This window comes from Perca flavescens, chromosome 15 (genome assembly GCF_004354835.1).
Source record: "Perca flavescens isolate YP-PL-M2 chromosome 15, PFLA_1.0, whole genome shotgun sequence".
In the NCBI taxonomy this organism is placed as follows: Eukaryota; Metazoa; Chordata; class Actinopteri; order Perciformes; family Percidae; genus Perca; species Perca flavescens.
Window position 1 is genome coordinate 2,867,665 of NC_041345.1, and position 27,128 is coordinate 2,894,792.

The following is a 27,128-nucleotide window of genomic DNA, read 5'->3' on the forward strand; positions in this document are numbered from 1 at the left end:
TGCTCCAAACAGCTCTATTGTAGTCCAGCCTTTACTTCAGAGACCAACGTGGTCACTTTGTAACACACGTTATAATGCTCACCTAGCTGCTAGCATGGCACACCCTCATACTCTGCTTCTGACTGGCTAGTAGTCCTTACCTAGGTACTGTCAGGGCACACCCTCATACTCTGCTTCTGACTGGCTAGTAGTCCTTACCTAGGTACTATCAGGGCACACCTTCATACTCTGCTTCTGACTGGCTAGTAGTCCTGACCGCTGACAGAAGTGCGATGCCTTACTCTGCAGCTAAAACAGAGAGCTCAACACACAGGGTGAAAAGAGGAGCTGCAGCAATGTGCAGTACAACAAAAATATGTTTTTTTTTTTTTTTTAATTAAACCATGTAAACCTATTCTTATAGTAAATACATTTACGAACCTGAAAAATAAGCATAATATGAGCACTTTAATGCATAATACATTAACACGAGATTGCCTCTCATTTAGTTTTCTTTACTTTTCTTCTCCCTACCTCAGTAGCCACCGATCCCACAGTGGCCCCCATCATACCTCCATACTGCCCTCCCACAAACAGGCTGACCAGTGATCCCAGCAGGGCCTCCACTCTCACCATCATGGGCAGCCACCTCAGCCAGCCTTTCAGCTTCTCCCACAAGCCCCAGAGAGACGAAGAGGCAGCAGGGGACGAAGGGGAGACTGCAGAGGGGAAAACACTTTCTATATTCACATTTAAGTCAGCTACGCTCCTCTCCGCTTCGTCCCGCACTGCCGCCATTTCTTCCTCCGTGACGTTTTCCTCAGGTCGTGAATCCTCTCCTCTCTTCTGTCTCGCCATCTCGACCTGCCTCTCTCGGATTTTTTCCTCGGCCTCGCGGTACAGAGCGCAGGTGAAGTGCGGCGTCCCGCTCTCCCTCGCCGCCTGCTCGACCTTCTCCAGCAGCTCCTCCACCGCTCGCCCCTCCTCCGGTTCCCCGCCGCGCGTCTCCAGCGTGTGGTAGTTGTCGCTGCATCTTTCCACCAGCGCCCGGAGGTCCTTGCGCCACGTGACGAGGTATTCCTCAAGCTGCTCGTCCTCCGCCAGCTCCTCGGTGTAGGTGAAGAGCACGATGGTGTTGGTGCTGACCGCCGAGGGGCCGAACAGCTCCTTCAGGACGTCCAGCGCCTTGGCCTCGGCGTCGGCCGGCTGGTTCACAGGGACACACAGCAGGAAGGCGTGCGGCCCCGGGCTGGACAGGGCGATAAAGGAGGAGATGTGCCGTCTCCGTTCCTCGGGGTCGCAGCCAGAGCCGAACCACGGTGGACAGGAGACGACCACAACCTACCGAGAGGTGGCAGAAGCACAAAATCAACAATAATAATAATAATATTTAATTTATATATACTGAACAAAATTATAAACACAACACTTTTGTTTTTGCCCCCATTTTTCATGAGCGGAACTCAAAGATCTAAGACTTTTCTACGTACACAAAAGGCCTATTTCTCTCAAATATCGTTCACAAATCTGTCTAAATCTGTGTTAGTGAGCACTTCTCCTTTGCCGAGATAATCCATCCACCTCACAGGTGTGGCATATCAAGATGCTGATTAGACAGCAGGATTATTGCACAGGTGTGACTTAGGCTGACCACAATAAAAGGCCACTCTAAAATGTGCAGTTTTTACTGTATTTGTAGTCCGAAAACCAGTCAGTATCTGGTGTTATGGTTAGGGTTAGGGTACAGCTCTTTTCAAAGTACTCAAAGACACTTTACTACTTTAGCTACTGTAAAGTACAATTATAGCAGGTGAAGCAATAAAACCAAAAACATGAAAACCAAGTAAAAATGATAAAACCAGCAGCTAACAGTAGATTAAGTGTGATGCTATTATACGGTGAAGGCTATTCTAAAGAGATGGGTTTTGAGAAGTGATTTGAAAGTGTCCAGGTCAAAAATCAAGGTTATTAGTGTTTTCACAACTGCTTTTAATGCTTATTTATGCTTTCGAAGAACATTAATTCTATGCTAGGTTATGATTTGATACTGTAAATAAAACTGAATTGAATTAATGCAACAAATAGATATGTTGTTATAAAAAAAATTCAATGACAAGTAATGTTTAAAAAAGTTGTCCTGCCATACAAAAACGTTTTCTACTTGCATTTTTTGAAATATGTCAGGTCCATATGTGTTTGTGTTATGTGGTGAATGTGAAAATGAACTGCTACCTCCTCTGTCAGCTCTAGCCACTGAACAGAAATAAGCTGAGAAATCAGGCCAATCACAAAAGCTGGTCAGTCTAACATCATGTTGCCTGAGCTCATTACTATTCATGAGCTCGCCCAGTTGCGCTGGGTAAAGGATGCTGACAGCCAGGCTCTCATTGGCTAGCTGTTAGCCAATCAGATTCAAACAGCTTAGCTTGTTGAATATTAATGAGAACTGGCAGAAATCGAGCTGAGTCTTCCTGTAGGCTTTCTATGCCACGCTAGAATGACTTGAAACAAGATAACCAAGGCATTTTTTCCACAAAAAATGTTACAGAGTCCATGGTAGAACTTCAGACATTACCACAAAGTGATGAAATACATGTGGCAGGGCACCTTTAAGATTGGAAGACAGGAGTTTATGCAGAGCAGGACAGTAAGTATGTATGTAGGTGCATGTTTAAGTATATGTTTAAGCACATTTTACAAATAACTTTAAAAATGGTCCAGGTTGATTGCAACAATGATGATTTTGCATACAAATGCAACTTCATCTATTGATAACATTTATATTAAAAACATAAGGCAGTAGGAGTAATTGCACCTTGTGTTCTCAGTTTCATTTCATTGTCTTTATTTATTTTATTTATAAAAAGGACAACGCACACACTAATCAACCTTTCCGTAAACGTGCCAGTGTTAGCCAGCCGGATCATTTTTTAACTGTAGTCCTTTGGCCAGATGTGTTGAGACCAGAGCAAACAGGAAACACGCGTGATTATAGGATATATATAGGATAAAGAGGCTCATAATCACAGATGTGAATGTTGGCTACATTCACATCGCAAGTTCTGGATTAGGATTTTTTTTGCTCAGATCTGATTCTTTGTTCACATGACCTTTTAAAATGGGGCCTATATCAGATTCCAGTGTGAACTGTTGCGAAAGACCAATAACAATGACATCAGACGCAGCACGCTGTTGCAATAAAGTTAGGGAGGTTATGGAGGACATTAGTTGCAGTCTTCTTCTGAACAGTGGTGGCGCTAATGAGGAAAGACTACCGACTTTGCTCTTTCTACGGACTAGAAGAAGAAAAAAAAAGGTCAATAACAACAGAACTGGCAGCAGCATTGACGTCAACACTTCGATTAGATTGGATGAGCTACTTGGTGGGATCAAGCCTTTCATTCACCATAAAAGAACTCATCTTAACCCAGTGAGTTTACAATCACTGCAGTCATGGCACCACCTCTATCGGCAAACTCGTTCAGGCTTCCTGTTTCCGCTTCGTCGCACGACCCTGGAAAAAGAAAAAAGAGCCATGCGTGACCTCTGCTCACGCTAGCAGGATATTTCGTCATTTTGACGTTGGTAGCACGCGCCACCTTGGATGCGGCTAGTATACCGTACGTTTAAGGCTCTTCACCTTCCTTTGACACTGCAGCCACGTTCGCCTGTGTCCCCGTTCTTCCATTTCATCAGATACTCCTCCTGTCGTCTTCAAATTTGACCTGTTTTCATAAAGTTTCTATATCAGAAATTTGGGTTTCTTTCAACCAAATAGTCAAAAAAAAATAACGTGGACTGTTCCATACAACCATTACTCTTCACAAGTAAAATAAATGTTCACTACTTTCATTGAATTTGGGCGTTTTATTAAATTTTATAGCATTTGAGAAAAAAAAAAAGATTAAAGAATGTTGACAAAAAATTGTAGGAAAAAAGAAATTTTAAACGTGGGGAAATAAACAACAAAAATGTCAACAAAAGCGCAGAAAAAAACACAACGAAAACATTGATTAATACATTGGAAAAAAGTGACAAAGAATTTGGGGAAAAAAGTGACAAAAACGTCGCAAAAAAGTGACAAAAACACTGGGAAAAGCAACAATAGTTTCAAAAAAAGACGACCAAAACGTTTTCATTTTCAATTTTGAGCCAGAAAAACAAAACGTTGCATGGTTGACGGGAAGACAACTAGAGACGTTCCAATACTGCCTAAAATGCTGGTATCGGTACTGTAAGAACTGGAGGTTATGCACCGATCCGATACCACGTAATAAAGCCCTAAAGAAAATCTACGTTAAAGTAGTTTATTTATGTTATTTTTCCGCTATAACTGACTGTCAAACTGGATAATAAAAGAAAGTTCTGGGGCATTCATTGTTTGTTCATGTTTCACAAAGAGTTTAACCTGAGCCAGACCGACAACAAAGAGAGAAATAATATCACAGCCATACAGGGAGAGTAGTATACAGCTGTTAAATAATATCACATCCATACAGGGAGAGTAGTATATAGCTGTTAAATAATATCACATCCATACAGGGAGAGTAGTATACAGCTGTTACATAATATCACATCTATACAGGGAGAGTAGTATACAATTATTATAACATAATAAAATATATATAACACACTGGTATTGGATCGGTACTCTGTATCGGCCAATACCCAAGTTCAGATATCAGAATCGGTATCGGGAAGCAAAAAATGGTATTGGACCATCTCTATATACAACACAAAGGTCAACCCATTGCAGTGTTATTTTGGGAGGTTGTGATGTTGTGATGTTGTGAGGTTGTGAGGTTGTGTTGTGAGGTTGGGATGTTGTGAGGTTGGGATGTTGGGAGGTTGGGATGTTGGGAGGTTGGGATGTTGGGAGGTTGGGATGTTGGGAGGTTGTGAGGTTGGGATGTTGTGAGGTTGTAATGTTGTGAGGTTGTGAGGTTGTAATGTTGTGAGGTTGTAATGTGAGGTTGTAATTTTGTGAGGTTGGGATGTTGTGAGGTTGGGATGTTGTGAGGTTGGGATGTTGTGAGGTTGGGAGGTTGTGAGGTTGGGAGGTTGTGAGGTTGTGAGGTTGTGAGGTTGTGAGGTTGTGATGTTGTGAGGTTGTGAGGTTGTGAGGTTGTGAAGTTGTAAAGTTGTAATGTGAGGTTGGGATGTTGTGAGGTTGGGATGTTGTGAGGTTGGGATGTTGTGAGGTTGTGATGTTGTGAGGTTGTGATGTTGTGAGGTTGTGAGGTTAGGATGTTGTGAAGTTAGGATGTTGTGTGTGGTTCAGTCCTACCTGTCTGCCTGCGGCCTCTCCTCTGTGTTTGCTGCACTCCTGGATGACGGCGGCCTCTGTGCCGGGTTGAGAGTCCTGCAGGCCCAGGATGGTCTGGACTGCTGATCCCTTTCCTGCCCCCGCCCGGCCCAGCACCACCAGCCTCAGCTCTGCTCAGCAAAGACACAAAGCAGAAACACAATTATGCTTTTCATCGTATACTCCATTTATTTATTTTAGGGCTGTCAAAATAACGTGTTAATTTCGATTAATTAATCTGAGAAAAAATAACGCAGATTAATCCATTCCATATTGACGTTTGACCCGCAGCCGTTCTAGCCCCCATTGGACTGTAAAATGAAGGAGGGAGACGAGAAGGTGCTGCCTGGATCATTGATTGGAACATTTAGCTACTTGTTAGTTCTTCCTGCCAACCCTGGCTACCGAAATCTGGTGCCCCTGATATGTCTGCTCTTCTCTCTGATGCTCTGAAACGGACGATACAGGCAACACAAACACCGCTGCACGCGACGCTAGTTAACACTATACTCGACAGCAGCTAACGTTAGCCTACCGCTAGCTAGTAGCTGGATTAAACACGGTTAAAATGCTGACAGCTAACGCTAAACGGTGTAATATTTGACTGTGTTTTACTGTAGAGGATTCAACGCCGGTATGTAACAATCTGCTAGCCTGACAAGCCAGCTGCCACTAGCGTCGAGATCATTGACATATGGTCTAGATTTCTAGGCTAACAATCTGCAGCTGCCGTCGGAAAAACAACACAGACGGTGCGTTCAATGAAACTGGTAAACTACAGCCTCGTGGTGCATTTGAAGTTATTGTAAATGTCCTTTTCACATCTGGTGGTTTTTTTTGTTGTTCAACAGCAATTTACTAGTGAAATAAGTTATTGTTATAGATTATTATCAAATCATTTAATTTTGACCATATGGCCTTAGCAATAAACAAGCCCTTCTTTAATGTCACCGGTTGTGTCACTGTTGTTTAGTACCCTTCTTTTTTCTTTTCTTTTTTTACTTTCTTAGAAAGTATCGTTTCAGGCACCGTTAATTATGTATGCGATTAATTTTGATTAATTAATCACAGAGTATGTAATTAATTCGATTAAATGTTTTAATCGAACAGCCCTAATTTATTTATTTATTTATTTAACAGGGACAGTAAGGCAGTCATGGACAGTCCCAGAATTAGCTCAAAAGCTACATTTCATTCACAAAGAGTTATGGCTATCCTGACAAGCCAGACCCACATCCAGATGTTTGGTCTGGGAACTCCCCATTGACAGGACTCCATCCGAGGGGCGGGATATACGGTTGTCTTTCAAATTCCCTCTGCACGCAATAGGATAGCGCTACAACCAACCAGAACAACGCTAGTTGATAGACTAAACTTTAAACTCCGAACACATCTTCCTTTTTTAAGAATGACTTCAGAGCCGTTCTTTGTTCTTTTCTCAAAGAAAAGCTGAACTCCGAGTCTTCCAGAGTTGCAGCCAAAGCCGATTCCAAAGACAGCTGTTCTCCAGCAGCAGCAGCCATCTTCTTTGTTTTCAAGTAGCAGGGAAGGAATTCACGCAGAACCGTGGCAACTCTCCCGTCATTTTGTTAAGCCCCGCCCACCAACTCTATACACAATGTGATTGGCCTGACCAGAATTTGTTTTTTCCAGCTCGCAAGCCAGAGAGAGTTGCTAGACTGACCCTGGCTGCAGATTACATTTACTGCCGCCAGGCTGCATCTAGATTTGTAGGCTAAGTTATGGCATCTTTGGCGTGGCAGTAAGTTGGTGCAGGGAGTTGGGTTGGGAACCAGACGCTTGCAGGTTCAAGTCCCTGTAGGACCAAAGTACGGAGTGTGGACTAGTAGAGGTGCCAGTTTGCCTCCTGGGCACCAGGTGCTCTTGAGCAAGGCACTGAACCCCCAAATGCTCGTGGCACCTGTCCAGCACTCACAGCCCCCTCATTCCAACATCTCTCCATTTGTGCATTAGAGGGTGACACAGGAATCAATGGTCGCTCCCATCACATCCCGATTCCACAAAAATACTCCTGTCACATCCCGATCACGTGACCCCCAAAAAAGAAAAAATCCTGTCCTGCAAAATCGCGAGAGAAAGACTCCCGAATCCCGTCCTGCTCCCGTTTCATTCCCTATGTTGTCTAAAGTTGTCAGACTCTGTGTGTGTGTGTGTGTGTGTGTGTGTGTGTTTGTGTACAGCTGCAGCGATGGCCGAGGGAGCGAGAGCAGCTCCTCTGCTCTGCTGCGCTGATGTTGTTGTGTAAATGCAGCGCTGCAGAGCAGAGCCATGTGTCTCTCACTGCTGGGGGGGTTAGGTAGTGACCATTTATCGAGACTCCCGCGGTATTCCCAATTAACAAACGTATTGGGAGTTGTAAGTGGTTCTCTTTTCTAAAACGAAATGCCTCGCAATCGTTGGGCGCACTCACTGCATTGCAGCGTCATTTCTTAATTTAATCTCCGGCTCCGTCCCACTCCCGTTGATTTCTATGCTTGATCCGTCCCGAACACGTTACCAACTGTTATATAGTGACTGTTGAATGTTATTACAGTCTACGACCAGTAGGGGGCTCCTTCGTATTGGGTATAAGGAGTTTACATAGAGCGCGGAGTGGCAGTATACCACTAGAGTAAATATTCCAGTAACGTTACCAACGTGTTGCCGGCAATAAAGCTAGCTCAATGGAAGTGTCTACCTTTTTATGGAATATCTGAAGATATCACACCGACAGTGAAATTGACTGCTGTTACCTAAACGGTTCAAATGTTATGAAAGGGGGCGTGGCTTGAGTAAGTGGGCGTGGTCATATTATAGGGGGCGGCTCAGTATCACATGTAGACCACACATTCTGAGTTTCATGTAAATTGGATGATGTTTGTCATATGAGGCGCATTTCAATCGTGAGAAATTTCGGTGAGATACGACAAAGTACACTCAAGTTACAACAACTTCTTTGTTCATCGCTAAACACTCAAAATGGCCGCCACGCCCACACCGTCTGATGAAAAGTTTTTTTTTTAATAACTTTTCATCGTTAAGGTGTTGGGATGGTACAGACCAAGTTTGAGGTCCATTGGATGAAATCTCTAGGAGGAGTTCGTTAAAGTATAGCACCTTGACTTTTAGGCCTACTTCCTGTTGCCACTAGGGGGCGCTATGACTTTAAGTAAATATCGGCCTTTATTTGTCCTCAGGGTTGGACTCTTATGAATCCTGAAAAGTTTCGAGCCAGTTGGACAACGTACACTCAAGTTACACCCACTTCCTGTTTCGGCGGCGAAACGCACAAAATGGCCGCCCCGCCACAGCCACACCCTATGACAAAAAGTTTTTCTTTTAACAACTTTTCATCTTTAACTTCTTAAGATGGCACAGACCGAGTTTGAAGTTGATCGGATGAAATCTCTAGGAGGAGTTTGTTAAAGTACGACATGTGGAAATGGCCAAAATCGCACTAACTTCGAACATTTAATTCAAAATGGCGGACTTCCTGTTTGGTTTAGGGTATGGCTCTAATGAAGTTTGTTGTACATCTTGACATGTTACATATGTGTACCAAGTTTCGTGAGTTTACGTTAAACGCACTGCAGGGGCTCAATTTTCGTAACTTTCTAGGGGGCACTAGTGAGCCATTTTTGTGCACCTATTCCCAAAACCCTTAAAATACGTAAAACTTGATGCGACCACCAAATTTGGTGAGTTTTTGAATATATTAAGCCCCTCAAAAAGCCAATTCATTTGACGGGAAAATAATGAGAATTCCTTCAGTTTCAATAGGGCCTTCGCCGCTGTCGGCGCTCGGGCCCTAATTATTTTATCACTTATTAGTTAGGAGTTAGGAGTACAGAGAATAAAGATTATAGACTACACCAGTGGTTCTCAAGCTTTTTTCAATAATTTTCCCCCTTTGAACAGTGTTTTTAAGCCATGTAGCCTACCCCCTAACCAGCGCAAATAATTTTTGGTAGAAAAAAAAAAAAAAAAAAAAAGTCTCTATAAAGAGGAAGAATACAGCGATGTCAGCGATAGATTTACTAAACGACAGCCCAGTAAACTGGAAAACATTTAAATGCTGGTGGAAAAAGGAGACAAAAACTTTTTTTTAAACCGACAAAACCTTGAAAAAAAAGACGGTAGGAAGAAGGAAGGAAGGCAAGAATATGGGTCGACAAAAGTGACAAAAAATTCAAATAAGCGACAAACTTCGAAAAAGAGACAAAAACTTCTAAGAAAAAAGACAGAAGAAAAATGTAGGGGAAGAAAGGCAAGAATAGGTACAAATAAACGACAAAACCTTCAAAAAAAGGTGACAAACTTCAAAAACAGCGACAAACTTGGAGAAAAAAAAGACAGTAGAAGTAACTACAGCCGTGGAACTGAAAAACATTTTACAAAAAAATCTTACGTACCCCCTGCAATCCTCCAGAGTCCCCCTAGGGGTACATGTATTAGGAGACCACTAAGGTCCATATAAAAAGAGACTTCAGATACAGTATTAGGGGACCACTAAGGTCTATATAAAAGAGACTTCAGATACAGTATTAGGGGACCACTAAGGTCTATATAAAAGAGACTTCAGATACAGTATTAGGGGACCACTAAGGTCTATATAAAAGAGACTTTAGATACAGTATTAGGGGACCACTAAGGTCTATATAAAAGAGACTTCAGATACAGTATTAGGGGACCACTAAGGTCTATATAAAAGAGACTTCAGATACAGTATTAGGGGACCACTAAGGTCTATATAAAAGAGACTTCAGATCCAGTATTAGGGGACCACTAAGGTCTATATAAAAGAGACTTCAGATACAGTATTAGGGGACCACTAAGGTCTATATAAAAGAGACTTCAGATACAGTATTAGGGGACCACTAATGTCTATATAAAAGCATCCAAAGAGCACCATGTCATGGGACCTTTAACTCGTGTGAAGAAAGATGAGCGGTGTTGTGACAGTTTCCATGGTTGTCAGACTATTCTGATGCCTCTCATTCCTCATGACCTACCCTATAGCCAAAAACATGATTTAGCAGCTACTCAGTTCAGATATGAGTGAGAAGCAGACATACAACAACACTAGGCCTACTTCATCACAAAACATGTTATTTCCACGTACACCTAGTTTGATTTTTATGAGCTATACTCTCAAAACATGTCATGCACTCACACAGCTTTTGATTGTCTTAAACTATTCCAAACACCTGAAAAATAAAATAATATATATTTTAATATATTTTTCTTTCTTATTCCGGAGATAACATTTTATTCTAATCTAAATCCATTTAACCCTAACCCCACACAGTTGCCTCTGATATATGCTCTTGATGGCCTGATGTGTGATCATAGACTGTATAATATTAGCAGTCTATGTGTGTGATCCGAGCATAATGAGGCAAACTGTCCTGTCAGTGGGGGAAGAACAGGATTGTGGGTAATTGTATACATCAAGCAGAAGTTTGCAACTGTAGCCTACTTTGTGTTTATGTAGCCTAATGTGTGTACTACCGAGTGTAGGCCTATAGCCTATGTTGTCCGAATATTAGACAAGTTATTTGAATACTCCGAAACGTGATCGACTATCTGTTGTTTATTTGGTCATCTGGTTTTAAATGCTGTGTCATGGATCCATGTAGCATATAGCTTTCGCATTCCAAAAGGGTGGCAGCACCGTCTCTCTCTCTCTGTTCATCTCCAACCACACAAACACCGTAAACGCGCCACGGGGAGCCGCCCCGACGGACTCTTCTCTCACCGAGAGCCTCCAGCTCTTCAGAAACATTCAAAAACCAAAGATCCAGCCTACCAGATGTTGACATGTCGGCTCCTGTTTACTGCCGAGTTTAGGGTTGAATCAGAGATGATGCTCACACTTCCTTGTTCCTGCCCGTGGACTCGACTCGACTTTAAGAAAGAGTGAACACACCTCCATCTGTTGTACGTAGGGCGTCTCAAACCTGGGCCCGCGGACCGCGCGGGGATCGCTGGAAAAAATGACTCAACAGTTTTCTTATCATTTCAGCATCGCGTCATACTCTGAAAGCCACACCCACCAGGAGGGGGGAAAACAACTCTCCATCCACTTGTATTGTCTCCTGTCAATTCCATCCGCTATAGCAAACAACAGAAAAATGCCTAAAAGCTGACGTGTGGTGATATTTACTACGAACACAATAAATAACCAGTGACTTCAGTTTTTATAAGCTTCCGGCCTGAAAAACTTGAACTTTTATGAAGAAGAAAGTGGATATAGACATGAGGAATCAGCAGGGAGAATAGAAAGCCTGTGTTCCCAGTTCTATGTTCCCACATTTGTAAGAATTTTTTTCCAAAATTAGGCCATATGTTCGCCTAACCCTTGAAGGGACATGTAGGAACACCCAGAGCTGCCAACACTCACGCATTGGCCGTGAAACGCACGCATTTGATTGGTTTCACACGCTCACACGCCACACCCCCAATTTCTCACGCTGAAGTGTCAACCCGGTCAAAAAAAAGAAAGAAGTGTCAACCCGGTCGCAAAATTACGAATCCCACTATGGCCACGCCGAGACCCGCCCTATGAAGCAGCTTGATTGGTTGGGATTAGGCATTTCACCTCGAGTGGTTAAGGTTAGGGTTAGGGGTTTGGTCAGGGGCTAGGCCCTGTACATGTAAGCATGGACGCCTGGCCAATAGTAGTGTGTGAATGCTACTGAAGGGCGGGTCTTGGCGTGGCCATAGTGGGAAGAAAATATCACAATACGGTCGGTCAAAATGCCTGAAAGATGAGTTTATGTTTATCTATAGAGCTACCTGTCGAGCCGCTCGTGATCGACTAGGTATGCTTTCAGAGACGGTGAGAGGGTTTTTTTTTTTTTTTTGAAATGTCGAAAATGTGAGAACATTTCTTCACGAGCCATCCCAGGCGCATTCCCCCGGCTTCAGGTATGCTTTGAGTATTACAGACCCGTCCGTCGCTTTGTGTCCACTCTCTCAGAGGGGAGCAGCGCGGCTGGTAAGTGTAGCAACTTCAGTTAATCGTAGTGGACTCGCTCTGATGTGGGCAGTGACGCGGTGCGTCCGTGCTCTACCTCTGATGAAGAGCAGCGTACAGCCGCCTCTAAACTTTGTCAGAGACCAGAGACCCAAATGGTCCTCTGTGTCTGTCAGACGGTCTGAATGAGATACTACCATATCAGCAGAGAGACAACATGCACAGCAGACTATATTACAACTCTCCAAATTTCGGAGAACACAGATGGGAGGAGGTTTATTTTGAATGTGCACAAAGTTGTAAAAAAATCTGATGTAACACATCTGAGCTATTGAAGTCCAGGGGTTTATAAATTAATTAAAATGACTTAATGTATGATTCACATGAATAAGTGCCACATGCACATTTAAATAGATTTACTTCCCCAGAAAAAGACGCAAAAGAGGAGGGAAGAGTAAATTATTGACTCAGCAGACATGACGTTAAATTAGAAAAAGTTGATCTACTAAACTAGAGAATAGTATACAGAATGCCCGAGGGCCTTATTTTTTATATATTTTCAATTGTTTCCAGCATTAATTGATGTAGAAAAGGGTAGAAATAGGTGTTAAAAATCCAGTGTTTAATGCTCAAAATTATGTCTCCTCACAAAATCTGGAAACAAAACCGATGCCATTTGGTTGCCAGGCCATGCAGCTGTGACTGGTCCAGATGTTTGTGCAAGCTCACCTCTGTGCTTCTCTAAATGTAACTGTAAATAATACATTAAATGTTTCATAAAATGAAAAAATAGTCTTTCTTTTTCCAAAAGAATTACATTAAGTGGGGCACATAGGACAAGGGCCAAACATTACTGGGCCTTGGCACAAAACAAGTTTGAGAAAGGCAATAACACATGCACAAAATGAGCCATGCTGTGTCTTTTGTCTTGCTGTTGGTATTTTTCAGTCTAGTTTCTGCTGGACCTTTTGGTGGGGAGAGGCCTTGTTTGAAGAATGATTTTCCCTCACTGCCTAATCTAATGAGATTTGGTCTTTGGCCACCAGTCCCCTTGGTACCCAAAAAATGGTTATTTCTATTTATTTAGTTTTAAAGGATTAGAATGTAAATCAGTGGTTCTCATTCTTTAGAATTTCAGTGGTCCTAGTAGATCCCTTTGGTAGACCAATGTTAATTTAACTTTGGGTCCCTGGTCCCTACACTGAGAAGCATTTGTGTGTGTGTGTGTGTGTGTGTGTGTGTGTGTGTGTGTGTGTTGTAGTAGTAGTAAAGAGAAAGATTGGGAGAAGGAAGTTTGTGTGAGGTGGACCTGGTCACCACAGACCCAAATCTTCTCAGCTGTTGCTACTGTCATATGCTGCTGTCTCTCCATGTAGCACATTATGTTTGGCACATTGTATGGGTCACTTCTTATATCATAACAAGGTAATACAATGTGTATCATCAAGTGATGACTGATTAACAGTAATGTAAATGCTAAATGCCCTAATACCTGTTGAGACTACAACAATGCAAATTTAGCTGTTTTGCACATATCATGTAAGACTCGATTTCTCCATTTCTTTGCACAAAACTCTCCAGAAAGTGCCATATAATGGTTTATTTTAAAAAAAAATCCCGGGGGGGCATACCCCCGGACCCCCCTAGGGAGAACCCCACCACATAACAAATCACAATTTAAACCCTGACAGTAATGATGCTGAATGAGCCAAAGACATTTGCTTTGTACGTAGAAAAAGTTTGGATTCGCCCCACCAAATCTCACTCCAAGGTTTGGGGAAAAGTTGGCAGCTCTGAACACCTAATTTTGAAAATGTCCTAGAAATGTGGGAACATAGGGCCTAATTTTCAGTGAAAAAAAATTCTTAGAAATGTGGGAACATATGGCTGTGGGACTGTTGGACTGTGGGAACATAGGGCTGACCCCCCTGACACTATGCTAACGTTATGTCCGACGTTACATTTGTAGCAAGCATTTCATATCCAAAATAAATATCCAAATGTTAGTTTTAGGCTAACTAGCCTAGCTGCGAATGACGTCACACACCCGAGTTGAATGTGTTCCATTTACAAGTCGGATTTTCATTAGTTCTAGCCAGGTTAGCCATTGTTAGCAATGCCAGTTTATTAGTAACACATTACAGTGTTTTTGTGCATACAAACAGCACAGCAACATGTCCACTGCTAAAAGACGGACAGCACTATGTGTACGACTGATTTAGTGAGACACAAATAAGACAGAAGTGTATGTTACTACAGCTTTCACTGCGGTTGATGCACGGAGAAGCCATGTTGGATTTTAGGGGATAACGACTCTAGATCACACGTGCCAAACTCAAATCCGGCCCCTCAAAAATGTTGAACTGGCCCACATATCAATTTAGGTTCACAATAACTTTTGGCTTGCCTACGTTTTGTGTCAAACCACAGACCGGTAACTATTTTCAAACTGCAATTACGCAACACTCACTGCCGTACTTGGCAGATTTGTTGACTTTTTGCCAGATGGAAATGTCATTAGAATTATTTCTGAGGGGAAACATTGATTTCTATACATTTATATTGCAATCCATCCGAAAGCCCTTAAGACATTTCACTAAAAAATAAACATTTCAAACTAGATGAAAATCTAGGCCATCACCAAAGCCATTAGGATTAATCCTCTGGCCATCGTGAACAAGCGTACAGTGGCAATCTATCCAGAAAGTTGTTGAAATATTTCAGCCTGGACCGAAGTTGTGAACCATCAAACTGCCTAATAAAAAAAAAAGTGGAAGCTGAATTTGGGAACAGTTTTAATGTTGCCATTTCATTAAATGCCTGACAGTGATTTGTTTGAACAGCTCCTGATTAAAACAAGGTTTTACCTAAAGGGGTTTTCTATCACTTTTCTACAGATCAGTCAAAATCTAAATGTGCTGTATGCACAGTAAAATATCAAATGTATAAAACAGCAAGGCATGACAGCCCTTTTTACACAGTAAAAGAAAAACTAAGCAGCTGTCAAATATATTACGTTGATGATGAACAAATGACTTGCATGTTCCTTGACATTTCGGTAAAAATAAAAAATTAAAAGTCAAACCCAGGTAACAGCTTAAGTAATTCACACATACAGAACATATAAGCGCTCACTCATTCACACAATAGCACACTGTACAGTAACAATAAAACTAAGCTGACATGCCAAGAAAGATCAATGTGTTCAGTAAAATGTTTGATTTAAAAAATATAATTAGAAAATTAAAAGAATAAGGTTTTTTTTAAAATACACTGTAAAAACACGTTGAGGCTAGAAATATCCCACGTTTTCGGATGCCAAGCAAGTGGCGCTTAAATTAAAGTCCGAGTCACTCCTGTTAGGGAACACTCCTGTCGAATCTGTTGACGTCTGACGCAAAAACACTCCACTTCGAATTATCATCCTTTCCTCACAGCCCTGGCATGATGTAGGCAATGTTGTCCAACGTATTTGACTGACAGAAAAAGAGAGAGGGAGAGCTTTGTTAGAAAACTGATTGCTGCCAAGTGTGTAACTACTGAATGCTTACAAAACTGTAGATTATCTGGAAAAAAACCAGTTATACAACATTTTCAAATGCTAAAACTTTACCAGGACATTTCGAGGACATCCGTTTAACTGTGGTATCTGCGCTGTGAGACAGGTCAGCGGTCCCAGGGCACACAAGATGGAGTCCAGCAGTACGGACAGACTCCCGGACACGGCCACCATCCCCTAAAACAGAGGAACAGCAGTCCCATGACTCACTTATTGCGCTAGTGTTCATTTTGTCACCTATTTTTAATTTAGTCTTAGTCTTGTTAGTCAAGTTTTAGTCAAAAGAGAACTCAAGGTATTTTAGTCAAGTTTTAGTTGACTAAAAGTCTCGCCATTTTAGTCAAGTTTTAGTCAAAACATTTGTCTTTTTTTAAAATAAATTATTTCTGATAACCATTTCAGTCAAACGGTTATAAAAATAAATAAATTATATAAAGTTATATAAATATTGAGCCTCTTCCTTATTTCACCAGTAAACGACAAAAACAACCACTGTATGGGGAAAGGGATATTTCACACTAAAATAAATGCAGCACGAAAGTGGCGAGGCGTATTTCAAGTGAACGCAACATGTGTTATTTTTCAGACAGACAACAGCAGCTGCAGACTGTCGTACGTCTCGTGCTGGAATCCTACACGGTGAAATAGAGACAAACCTTTACACCGTTTAGCTGTCAGCATTGTAACCGTGTTTACTCCAACTGCTAGCTAACGGTATGCTAACGTTACCTGCTGCCAAGTGTAGTGTTAACTAGCTAACGGTATGCTAACGTTACATGCTGCCAAGTGTAGTGTTAACTAGCTAACGGTAGGTTAACGTTACCTGCTGCCAAGTGTAGTGTTAACTAGCCAATGGTATGCTAACGTTACCTGCTGCAAAGTGTAGTGTTAACTAGCGCCCCTCAAATCTGTTCGGTGTGTCCCGTAAAATCTTTTAAACTGACCTTTGTGTCTGTGACATTTTAGTCTCGTCTTTTTTCGTCAACAATAATGCGTGTTAATTTAATCTTAGTCAGCGTTTTTGGACATACGCGCAGTCTCGTCATCGTCTCGTCTTAGTCGTGGAAAAAAAGGTTGTTGACGAACATATTTAGTCTCGTCTCGCTGCATTGTAGGGTTGGGTACCAAAACCTGGTGCCATTCTAAGGACCCCCCTCGGAAATCAGATGATTCATCTCAAGGGAGTATCCTTCTAATAAATACTCTTAATAATATAACTATAAATGACAAGTATCTGCCGGGCCGAATGACAAAGCAGATTTCGGTGCCACTTAAACGCCTGCGCTGCTCTCTGGTGCTCTGGATACAATGGACGTTAGAGGCAACGGAAGAACCCCTGCACGTGACACCAGTTAAGTTTACACTTGGCACCAGGAAACGTTAGCCTACCATTAGCTAACAGCTGGTTTAAACACAGTTAATATGCTGACAGCTAAACGGTCTAACGTGTGCCTGTATTTCACTAAGAAAGAATTTCAACAGCGAGACGTACAACAGTCTGCAGCTAAAGACACGGAGGAGACTAGCTGCACTTCATGGACACTGCCGCAGTTGTCGGAGAAAGAAGACTGACAGGACTTAATGGTGCGTTCAATTGCTATTCGTAAGCTCAGGGTGCATTCAATGTTATTTTAAAGTACCCTTCTGCCATCTATTGTTTGTTTTTTTTTGTCGTTTAACATAAAATAATTGTATTAACATAAATTATTTAAATTTGACCATATGGCCTTAGCAATTAACAAGTCATTCTTTAATGACGCCAACTGTCGTACAGGCACCGCCACCGTTTTAAAAGTATAGCTTTAGCACCAGAATCAAAAAAAACAAACGATACCCAACCCTACTCATAGTAATGAAATATCTCCATGTTACACTTCAAATAGAAAACGTGGTGCTCTCTTTAGTGGAAAACAAAGCTTCTTTTTTATTCTGTCTGTTTTTGGTTGTTATTAATCTACAGATGTTGTAATTGTTGTATAGAAATTATAAATTGGGCGCCCGGATTGCTCAGTTGGTAGAGCGAGCGCCCATATATAGAGGTTTACTCCTCAAAGCAGCGGGCCTGGGTTCAACTCTGACCTGATGCCCTTTGCTGCATGCCATCCCACCCCCCCCAAAAAAAAAGACATTATAAATTAAATGCACAGCAAACTGGCTTGTGAATACAGTACTGTAGACGGGAAACTTGCCTCTGTTTCCTGTAGCCGGTGCCCAATCAGAGACAGGGACTCTCCCAGTAGCTGCAGGTGAGCTGCTGCATCAATGGGGTCAACTTCTGGGACTCGTGCTGGGGAAAGGGACAAAGTGCTAGGCGCTCTGCTCGGGGACACCACCGCTGTTCCCGTTCCTACAACTTTCATGACCAAACACAGTTTAAAGACAACCGTTATGAGAACTGAAAGTTAGAGGACAAAGAGTTGAGAAATGTTACATCTTCCTGATCATTATCAGTTGAAGAAACGTTCCTGTTAAAGGACAAACCCGGCGCAAAATGAACCTAGGGGGTTAATAACACGAGTCGACTGTTCTCTGGGATATGTTTTCATGCCAATCGAATGTGACCAGTTTTAGCGCAAACCGCTAATTAGCTTGTAACGCTAGTCTTAGGGGCACGAGGAAAGGAAAAATAAATCTCTATTTCTACACTACTAACAAGGCTCAAAATAGCACCACACTTCCACGGTAGCATAATGAGGGTCCCTACATGTAAACCCAAGCATTATGCATTATGCTACTGTGGAAGTGTGGTGCTATTTTGAGCCTTGTTAGTAGTGTAGAAATAGAGATTTATTTTTACTTTAGCCTCTGCCCCGACGACTAGCGTTATAAGCTAATTAGCGGCTGGCGCTAAAACTGGTCCCTTTCGATTAGCATGAAAACATGTCCCAGAGAACGGTCGACTCGGTACACACGTGTTATTAACTCCTAGGTTCATTTTGTGCCTGATTTTTCATTTAAGAGTCAAAGATACCTTTGCTTTTGCCCTCAGTGGCACTCTTGTGTTTGACCGTGGTGGCCTCGGCTTTGTTCTGTTTGTGCTGCAGATATTGAGCTTTCTGCCTCCAAACCTGCACAGAGAAAACAAAAAGAAAACATGGGACATTTAGGTCACCACCACATCTACTAGCATAACAAGGATCAGAGTTTCCGCTAGAAAAACGTGGTCCAGTCATTTGACCTGTAAGGTTTCATTTTACTGGTCAAACAGGAATAATTTCGGTCAAATATTGTCCGGGTGTACTGCGCTTAAAAAACTATTGTGAGGCAAGCTATATATATAAAGAATAATATCATCAAGGCATGTAGATTTATACAATTTTTATTGAAATGCAGGCTACTAGCTACAGGCAGAGAGGCCAAAATAATTAAACCAATGGACATACTGTAATCGTGCCGATCAGAATTAAAATAAGCCCGTTTTCCATTTGCTAGGCTGAGGAAATAAAACACTACAAACTACAGTACAAACAAACTGGCTCATAAAATTAATAAGTAGAAAGTACTGACTTGAATCAAAATAATTGTAAAGTGTTAGAACTAAAAGGTATGAAAATCACTCTAGCTTATTTTAACATAATTCAAATTATGCAGAGGGAAATATTTCCACTGGTCACTCGGTTCTCAGAGTTTTCGGTTCTCAGCACTTTTTTTTTTGGTCAATGACCGGTAATTACTGGACGACGACACACAGTGAGCAGAGTTGATTGCGTAGCGTGAGTTGTTGATTGGCTGGAACGTGGTTTGTAGTATTTTGTTGTGTTTATTTGACGTTTACGACCCCTGACCAGGCTTTTTCACGGTGTATTCAGGGGGCAGGCAGCTAGCAGATCAAGGAGAGATGCCTACGATTTGAGATAAAAATGAAACCGTGCAGGAACTCATAGTTAATTACCATGAATGCATAATTATTCTACAACAATTATGACAAAAAAACTTACCAATTTGTCTTTCTCTGGCATCGCCTTCCACACCTCCCCCAGCTTTTTGCTTAGTTCACCAAAGACTGCAGATTAGACATACAGACATATTGTTTGAATTCTGTATTTTAGTGATATTAGGACAATATGTAAGAGTTAAACTGTATGTCATTATATTACCCACCTAGTCCTGGCTGTTCAGCATTGATGTTGACCCTGTACTCCCTACAAAACACCTGATATGCTGATGTGTTCTTCTTCTTGGGCTAAGAGAGGACAAAGAAATGAACCAATAATGCAGGAAACACAAACAATGAAACAAGTGTTTTTCGCAAGCCCACCCACAGTTACATGAGATTACTGACATTCAAAACTAAATTTCCAGTTGGACAGTTTTGTAACTTTAACTACCAACCCAACAGAAAACATCACTGTCAGTATCATACCTTATCTTTTTCCTTTTCGTGCTTTTCCCGATCTTTCTCCTCTTTCTTTTTCTTCTTCTCCGTCACGCCCTCATTGCCTGGATGGTGGTGTGGAGGGACGGGCGTGCCCATGGCGTACATCGGGCCGACAGCGCTGTGAGTGACAGTGGGATGGGAGTGGCTGTGGACCCGCGATGAGTCTGAAGAATGTCACACAAAGATAAAGCAACGATGATGAAAAGTATCGTATCAACTGCAACACTGCATCAATTGTAGTGATGTAGCGATACACTCAACTCACGATTCCATTCACAATTTTAAGTTCATGATATGATTTTCTCAGGATTTTTATTTTTAACAGAATGAGCTGTAGACATATGACTGAAAAATATTCCTTTATTTATATAAACTGTGCAAAACAACAGATGTGTCCTCTTTTGAAAAGTGACACTGGAATTGTATTTTATCTTAAATAACAAAATTAAATAAAAAAATAATTAGATTTCTAAAACAAATCCCACATCAAAATAACTTAACAGAAAACATCTCTTCAAATAAATAGACTACGAAGACGTAGTGCAGTCTGAAGTCAAACAAGTAAAAAAAGTGGCTTACACCCTAGAAAAACTGAAAAATGACATCAAAGATGTAATAGGTTTACTAGCGATCACGTGCAGTGAATGGTTAATATGCTTTTACGTCGGTTTTGGTGAGCCCAGGGGGAAGATATGGCATTTTCAAAGTAGCCTACATTTACAGTAGCTAGCTAACGGTGGACTACAGAGAGAGGGGCATATTTTTACGTCCGTTTCGGAGCGACAAAGGGAAAATATTTCTTTTGACACACTAAAATGAAGAACCGAAATTTGCGTTCTAATCCGGTCCGATTCCTATTGGTTGCGTAGGAACCGGTTCCATAGAGGATCTGGGTTTTGGTACCCAACTCTATTTAAAACGAGCTAATTGCTTGGCGTCCTGTATTGCTGCTTGCAGTTTTCTCCAGAACCATTGTACCCTGAATTTACCTGCAGAGGGACCCCAAAGCACTTCATATGCAACCCCACTGTACACTACTGACTTACTTTGTGCTTCTACTTCAGACAAAAACACTGTACTACTAAATTTACCTTGCAAAGAAGTGTAACTGGTTACTTTGTCGATTCAGATATACTAACAAAATATAACAAATATGGTGTAATACACTACACCATTAATACAGTATTATTATTGGTCAAACTATCCAAAATTAAATTAGAGTTGAAGGCTCCAGCCTCCACCTTTTACAGACGTTAAAGGGGAACAAGGCAGTTTTTTTGTTTTTTAGCTTAATTTACCTTAACTGAACAGCTTCAGGGTCAATGGAATAGTCATATGACTTTTTTCGGGTTGAATGGTGGTAGTCTTACGCCTGTAAGAGGAAAAACCACCCTTGCAACTTTCGTCAGGGTCAGGAAGTATGGCGTGATATAGGGTCTCACAACGTAACAAATTGCTTCACAGCACTGCACACATAAAGAAACCGGCTAGCTATCAGAACAAGGTAGCAATGGAGTTTTTCACACTATCGTCATGTCTGAGCCGGCAAAAAAAGAAGCAGAATTTTTTCATTGGAATCGTTTGGAAAATTTGATTTCGAATCCGATCGTCGGTTCCACATTTAACACACGCGAGTTTTGGTTTCTGTAACGGCCTCCATACTTCCAGGCGCCTGTTGTGTTGCAGCCGTGGAGCGCAGTAAGCGGCGCTCTAAAGTGTGGTGTTATTTTACATTGAAAAAGCCCGGTAAAACTGGAAAACTGGAATCAGAACTGATCAAATCAAAACGATGCTCCACCCTACAAACAACGCAGCAAAAGAACGATGCTCAGTAACGCTACACTGTATTTGTTATATATTTATCAAATAGTAAACTCACCTCCAAATACTTTGCTGTGCTTCTTGTCCTTTCCACTTTTGTCCTTATCTCTGTCTTTTTCTTTGTCCTTCTTCTTCTTGCTTTTTTTGCTCTTCTTCTTCTTTTTCGACAGGTGTGTGTAGGAATCATCTATAACCAGCTCACCGGCCTCCAGTTCAGCCCCAGATGAAGAGCTATCGTCTCCCATGCCACCTCCATAATGACCTGTATAACAGAGAAGACAGCAATGGATATCTTTAACAAGACAAACCACGGGTCTCTAAATAATCTAAGGTGATAAAGTACATTGAGACTGCAGGTGCACCAATAATATCTACACTATGCAGCTCATTAGTACTTGTTTGTTTGGCAAATAAATGTGTGTTTCTGATACCACAACTATTAATGGAATGCATTAGGGGTAAAAGCTAAGTTGATGTACTTATTAGTATTATTACAATGGTCCTTAGTCTATTGAATTGCCAAAATTCCACGGCATCAATTACATGTAGATGTACGGAATTTATCTTACATACATTCAGTTTAGTTCTTAACAAGTACAGGGTTTCCTCTATGCTGATTTGACCGTGGCGGCCCCCCAACAGTATCAGAAATAGGGCTGCATTGTTAGAGTGCATGTCGGAGAATAGCGCGGACACTCGGCAGAAAAAGGGAGAAAGGAAAAAGAGACGGTGACCGGATGATGAGCCAGTTGAGATGGTGTGTGTGCGTCCTTGAGAACTGTAATTGGTCTAACTTCTGTTGTCAGTTCATTTAAGCCTGGTCTTGCAAATTTAAATTAACTTAACTAGTGATTTTCGTTGTTGGTGTTCTTCACCTGCGAGCTAAATTGCACTTCGCTGTTGATTCAATATAATAGCGATTGCTCACGTTTGTATTTGAGATGCATTATTTCCATGCTGAAGTAGTGACACTGCATTAAGATAATGTAATTAATAGTAGGTTTATTGTTATTTGCTACAGAATGCTTAGCCTATATGTCAAGATCAAAGTTGGCCTATATAGTAACTCAAAATATACAGTTCAATCACAACTGAAAATATGCCTCATTGTGTTCGGATCTGCCCCCACTGCTAAAAAAAAAATCCTAAAAAGGAAACAGTGAAGTAAGGTACTATTTATACCATTTTATTTCACTTGAAAGACCCTGTCAACCTCTCAACCCTAAATCGGTAGATATATACAGTATATGGATGTTAAACGATTGATTAACGCTGGAATTAATTAGGGTTCTGCGAAGTTGCACTTAAATGTCTTTGCAAACCTACGCTGAGAAAGGAGTATCGAAAAGAGCACACCTCCCAAATGTCAACATGTTTTCTCTTTCCCCCACCCCCTTATCTAAATACCTATTTAAGGCAATTCATTTCATGGTCCATGTTATCGTTGTTCCTGCCATGTACGGTGATGTATATCCATTTTTTTAAAAACGTTTTTACACTGTCAGTGAGCTGAAATCATTTTCCGATTCTTCTATGTTTTCTTTAAATAGCGGTTTATTAAACCTGACACTTAGTATACATGTACGTTATATTCAATAAGTACAATAGAAACACACGTGAACATGGCCATACCTCAGGCCTGTGTGTAGATTACGTGCTGCCCAGATTTGCATAATTCCAGCCTTACTAAGAGAAAGATAACTTGCATCCCCTGGAACATAATTTAGAGTTATCTTACCTTCCACTTCTACCTCTTTCCCCACTACAGGCAGAGGTTCTCGACTCTGCTGTAGTTTCTTCTTGGGCGACTTTGAGTGCTGCACCCGGTCTCTATCCTTCTCTTTCTTTCCGCGACCTTTGGATGAGTGGGGCGTGAACGGGAAGCTCTCTCCTTCCTCTTTCTCTGGCGACATGATGAGCTTCATCTTCAGCCCGTCTGCCTCGCGTAACGTCAGGGGCTCCTCTTTGGGAGCTCCGCCGTGGAAAAGTGACGACTTTGAGGAAGAGGAGTGCTTCTTGGAGGAAGATGACGACGATGAAGACACAGGGCGGGAATGAGGGAAGGAGTGGCTCCCTTTGCTTCCGCCGCCGCTGCTCTCACGTTTGCGGTCCTTGGAGGAGTGCGAGGAGAAAGGTGGGTAGGAGGGCTTCTTGTGCAGGTGGGGGCTGGGGTCCGAACCTGTGGCAAGTGGAGAGGTGATGGCCTGCAGGAGGCCCATCGCGGTGTCTGTCGGGTGGGAGGATGAGGGGGAAGAGAGAGGAGGGGAACGATCGGCTGACTTGTGCTTCTTCTTGTGGGGAGGTGGACCTGAACCATCATGGTCTGATACAGGGATGGTAAAAGGGGAAAAAAAGTTAATACATTTCCAGAGTCATTTTTGGTGAAATTAAAAGATTATTTTAAGCTCTCACCTCTGTAATGGTAGTCATCACTATGTTTCTTCTTCTTTTTGTGCGAGTCCCCTCCAAGCATGAACAATTCTGAATCCTGATTTGGGATAACACAATTGCTTTCCGTTTACCAAAACATAGACACATTGGTTTAAAATATTAAAATGTGCTATAAGACCATAAGTAGCAGGCTATCTTAAAAGCTTTCTGCGATATCAAACTGTGAGGTCAAGTCAATGTGGACAGATACTTTACCTTGGGCCGTTTTTTGGAAGACTTTCGGACCTGAGCAGCAATCTCCTCTTCCTCCCTTAACAGATCCTTGTACGACCTCCTCTTCTCCCTCTGGCTACGACCAGCTACAAGGCCTCTGTCTCCATCCATCCCCACATCTAGAACAAATGTTTTTTTATTAAAATCCTTAACTTAAAAGTATGATGAAATAATACTGGGTCTATGACTATGAAAGGTCTCTTTTATGTACGTATATCTACGTGTTTGTTATAATTGTGTTTCTAACTGCAAAAATAGTTTGTTTGATAAGCCTAGTATAGTATAAACAGAGTAAAACTACATGCAGACATTACCCATTCCTCCTTTATTCTTGATCTCCTCAAAAGCCATGGCTCCTCCTTTGTCAACACGTTTATTTGTCACAGTACCGACAACATAAAGCAGGACTTAACTGACCTGTTAAGTGAACACAAAGAAAAACAAACAAATACAAGTTATTAAGATATGAATATATTATATCCATTGTGCACAAAAATGAACCAGAGCAGTTTTAACGTTAAGTTACACACTGACAACGTGTAAAACTTGGCCGATTATGCCTTTATATTTCACCTCTTGTAACGTTAACTACATCAACAAAGGTAATTACACCTTAATTGGGTCTAGGTTGCTACAACTATTCCTTAGTCCTACACTGAGCAGTCCAAGCACAACACTGGAGCTGCAGGTAAACGTGAAATGTGTGAAATGAATGGCTGCTTCTTCAGGAAAAAAATACAAGTTGCGTTATATTACACTAATAATGTGGTCTGTCGCCTACAAAAGAGTGCAAAAAATGAGCTAAGAGCTAAACAAACTCCCGCCTACTTTCATAAAGGTACACAAACACACCCCCTCTCCATTCACTCGGACTCCTTGGCTTCCCAGCATTTCCAGCACTCGGAAAACGTCTCGCTGAGCGTGCCCTCAGCTAGCCGGTGAAAGCGACCGAGGAAAGCCTGAGGCTTACACCCTCAGCTAGGCCGCAGTCGCCGCAAGTGCATCAAATAATGGGGCAAACATGCATTCAGCTCTGCTCACATCTTCATCCCCTTCGTTGTGATAACATGTGTTGTTTATAAACACCAAGAAGAGAAGAAATACTGTGTTTATTAAATTTTACTACCTCTATGGGATCTCCAATTTACGCGGGTCCGGTCGCCATCTTTTATTATCGGCAAGCAACAATACGTCTCGACGTAGGGGGAGGGGCTTTGGTATTGCAGCCAATCAGCGATGGAAAGAAAAATAGCCATATTAGCAATGCATTCAACACAACTCTGATATAATAATAATACATTAATTTAATATAGCACCTTTTACAGAACAAAGTCAAAGTGCTTCACAAGAGTAAAACTGTTAAAAATAAGATCCTGGTCAGAAACCGTAAAATCAATCCTGAACTTGACAGGAAATATCATAGTATGCAAAATGACAACTACAAAAGGCACTCAATTGAATTTGTTGATGTTGAAATGGATTTCAAACGGAAACCCAGATAGATAGACCAATCTTTGAAGCACTGTATAAAAGACAATATTTCACAAATTTAGACAAACATATGGATTTATTAATTTTCTTATACCCATTCCCAACAAGAGTTCAATACATTTTTTTACAGTACAGTTCACATACAAACATAACATGCAATACAAGAGAAAAGGCAACGAGATACAAGGATGCTGTTGATAAGAAAACCAAAAAATACAACCGTGAAAACTGTTTAATCACGTCAAGAGAAATATGTTTCATAATTATCGTTGAAATTGGCTAATAAAGGCAGGCAAAAAGAGAACATGTCAGCACAAAGACACACACACACACACACACACACACACACACACACACACACACACACACACACACACACACACACACACACACACACACACACACACACACACACACACACGAGAGCTGAGATCCTACTGCACTTGGCTTCTGTTCCACTAGCGTCCTGTTGTCAATATATATTTCCCTAAGGCGTTTCTTTTATCCTTTTTCTAAAAACATAGCATCTAATATTATTTTCTGTCCATAAGCTAAATGGATATCTACTACACTACTGGCCAACACATCTTTTAATTTTAACCAAGATAAGAATATTTTTGTCTGTGTTGTTTACATATGAGTCTTAGCCACAAGCACACCATAAAAAACTCATCAGAGCTGTAAATGCTAACTAAATATAATATTGCGTTATCTTGGTTAAAATGGCAAGGTGTTCAAATGTTACTGTCCTGTAGAGTAGTACTGTAGATACATATTTAGTTTGGAATATGGACAGAAAACCTATGCATCATGATTTTAGGGTGGATGTGCAATTAATCACAAAAACAATGTAATCAAGAAAAAGAAAATATTTTGCACATCACGTTTTGGCCGGGAAGCTACGATACCCATTAGCAGCATTAGCAGCAGCTGTGAGTTTATCATGTGACAG

General features: G+C 41.4%; 2 protein-coding genes across 8 annotated transcripts; both read right to left on the reverse strand.

The window, feature by feature from the left end:
* Positions 1–322: 322 nt before the first annotated feature.
* Positions 323–11,276, reverse strand: si:dkeyp-69e1.8 (GTPase IMAP family member 4). Its single transcript, XM_028600228.1, has 3 exons — positions 11,094–11,276; positions 5,267–5,415; positions 323–1,320 (listed from the first exon to the last, which is right to left on the reverse strand). The coding sequence occupies exons 1-3, from the start codon at positions 11,104–11,106 to the stop codon at positions 481–483; spliced, it is 1,002 nt and encodes a 333-aa protein (XP_028456029.1). The 5' UTR covers positions 11,107–11,276; the 3' UTR covers positions 323–480.
* Positions 11,277–15,041: 3,765 nt separating this feature from the next.
* hmgxb4a (HMG box domain containing 4a) lies at positions 15,042–25,912 on the reverse strand. Of its 7 annotated transcripts, none has more exons than XM_028600698.1 (13): positions 25,813–25,912; positions 25,000–25,075; positions 24,668–24,804; positions 24,434–24,509; positions 23,760–24,344; positions 22,080–22,283; positions 20,186–20,364; positions 19,924–20,005; positions 19,761–19,825; positions 18,794–18,890; positions 18,012–18,175; positions 15,877–15,999; positions 15,042–15,739 (listed from the first exon to the last, which is right to left on the reverse strand). In XM_028600698.1, the coding sequence occupies exons 2-13, from the start codon at positions 25,034–25,036 to the stop codon at positions 15,695–15,697; spliced, it is 1,794 nt and encodes a 597-aa protein (XP_028456499.1). In that variant the 5' UTR covers positions 25,037–25,075; positions 25,813–25,912; the 3' UTR covers positions 15,042–15,694. The 7 variants fall into 7 exon arrangements, with proteins under 7 accessions (XP_028456499.1, XP_028456498.1, XP_028456505.1 ...); XM_028600697.1 differs by having other exon boundaries at positions 25,000–25,102; positions 25,812–25,912; XM_028600704.1 differs by lacking the exon at positions 25,813–25,912 and adding an exon at positions 25,727–25,808 and having other exon boundaries at positions 25,000–25,074.
* Between the last annotated feature and the right edge of the window lie 1,216 nt (positions 25,913–27,128).

Excerpts from the sequence above, each read along its gene's own strand:
- si:dkeyp-69e1.8 (XM_028600228.1), bottom strand. Across the intron at positions 1,321-5,266 it reads GAGAGGCCGCAGGCAGACAG|GTTGTGGTCGTCTCCTGTCC; the intron begins GTAGGACTGAAC and ends ACCTCTCGGTAG.
- hmgxb4a (XM_028600698.1), bottom strand. The coding sequence starts at position 25,036 with ATGGCTTTTGAGGAGATCAAGAATAAAGGAGGAATGG. Across the intron at positions 20,365-22,079 it reads GCACAGCAAAGTATTTGGAG|ACTCATCGCGGGTCCACAGC; the intron begins GTGAGTTTACTA and ends GACATTCTTCAG. Across the intron at positions 20,006-20,185 it reads ACGAAAAGGAAAAAGATAAG|CCCAAGAAGAAGAACACATC; the intron begins GTATGATACTGA and ends GTCCTCTCTTAG.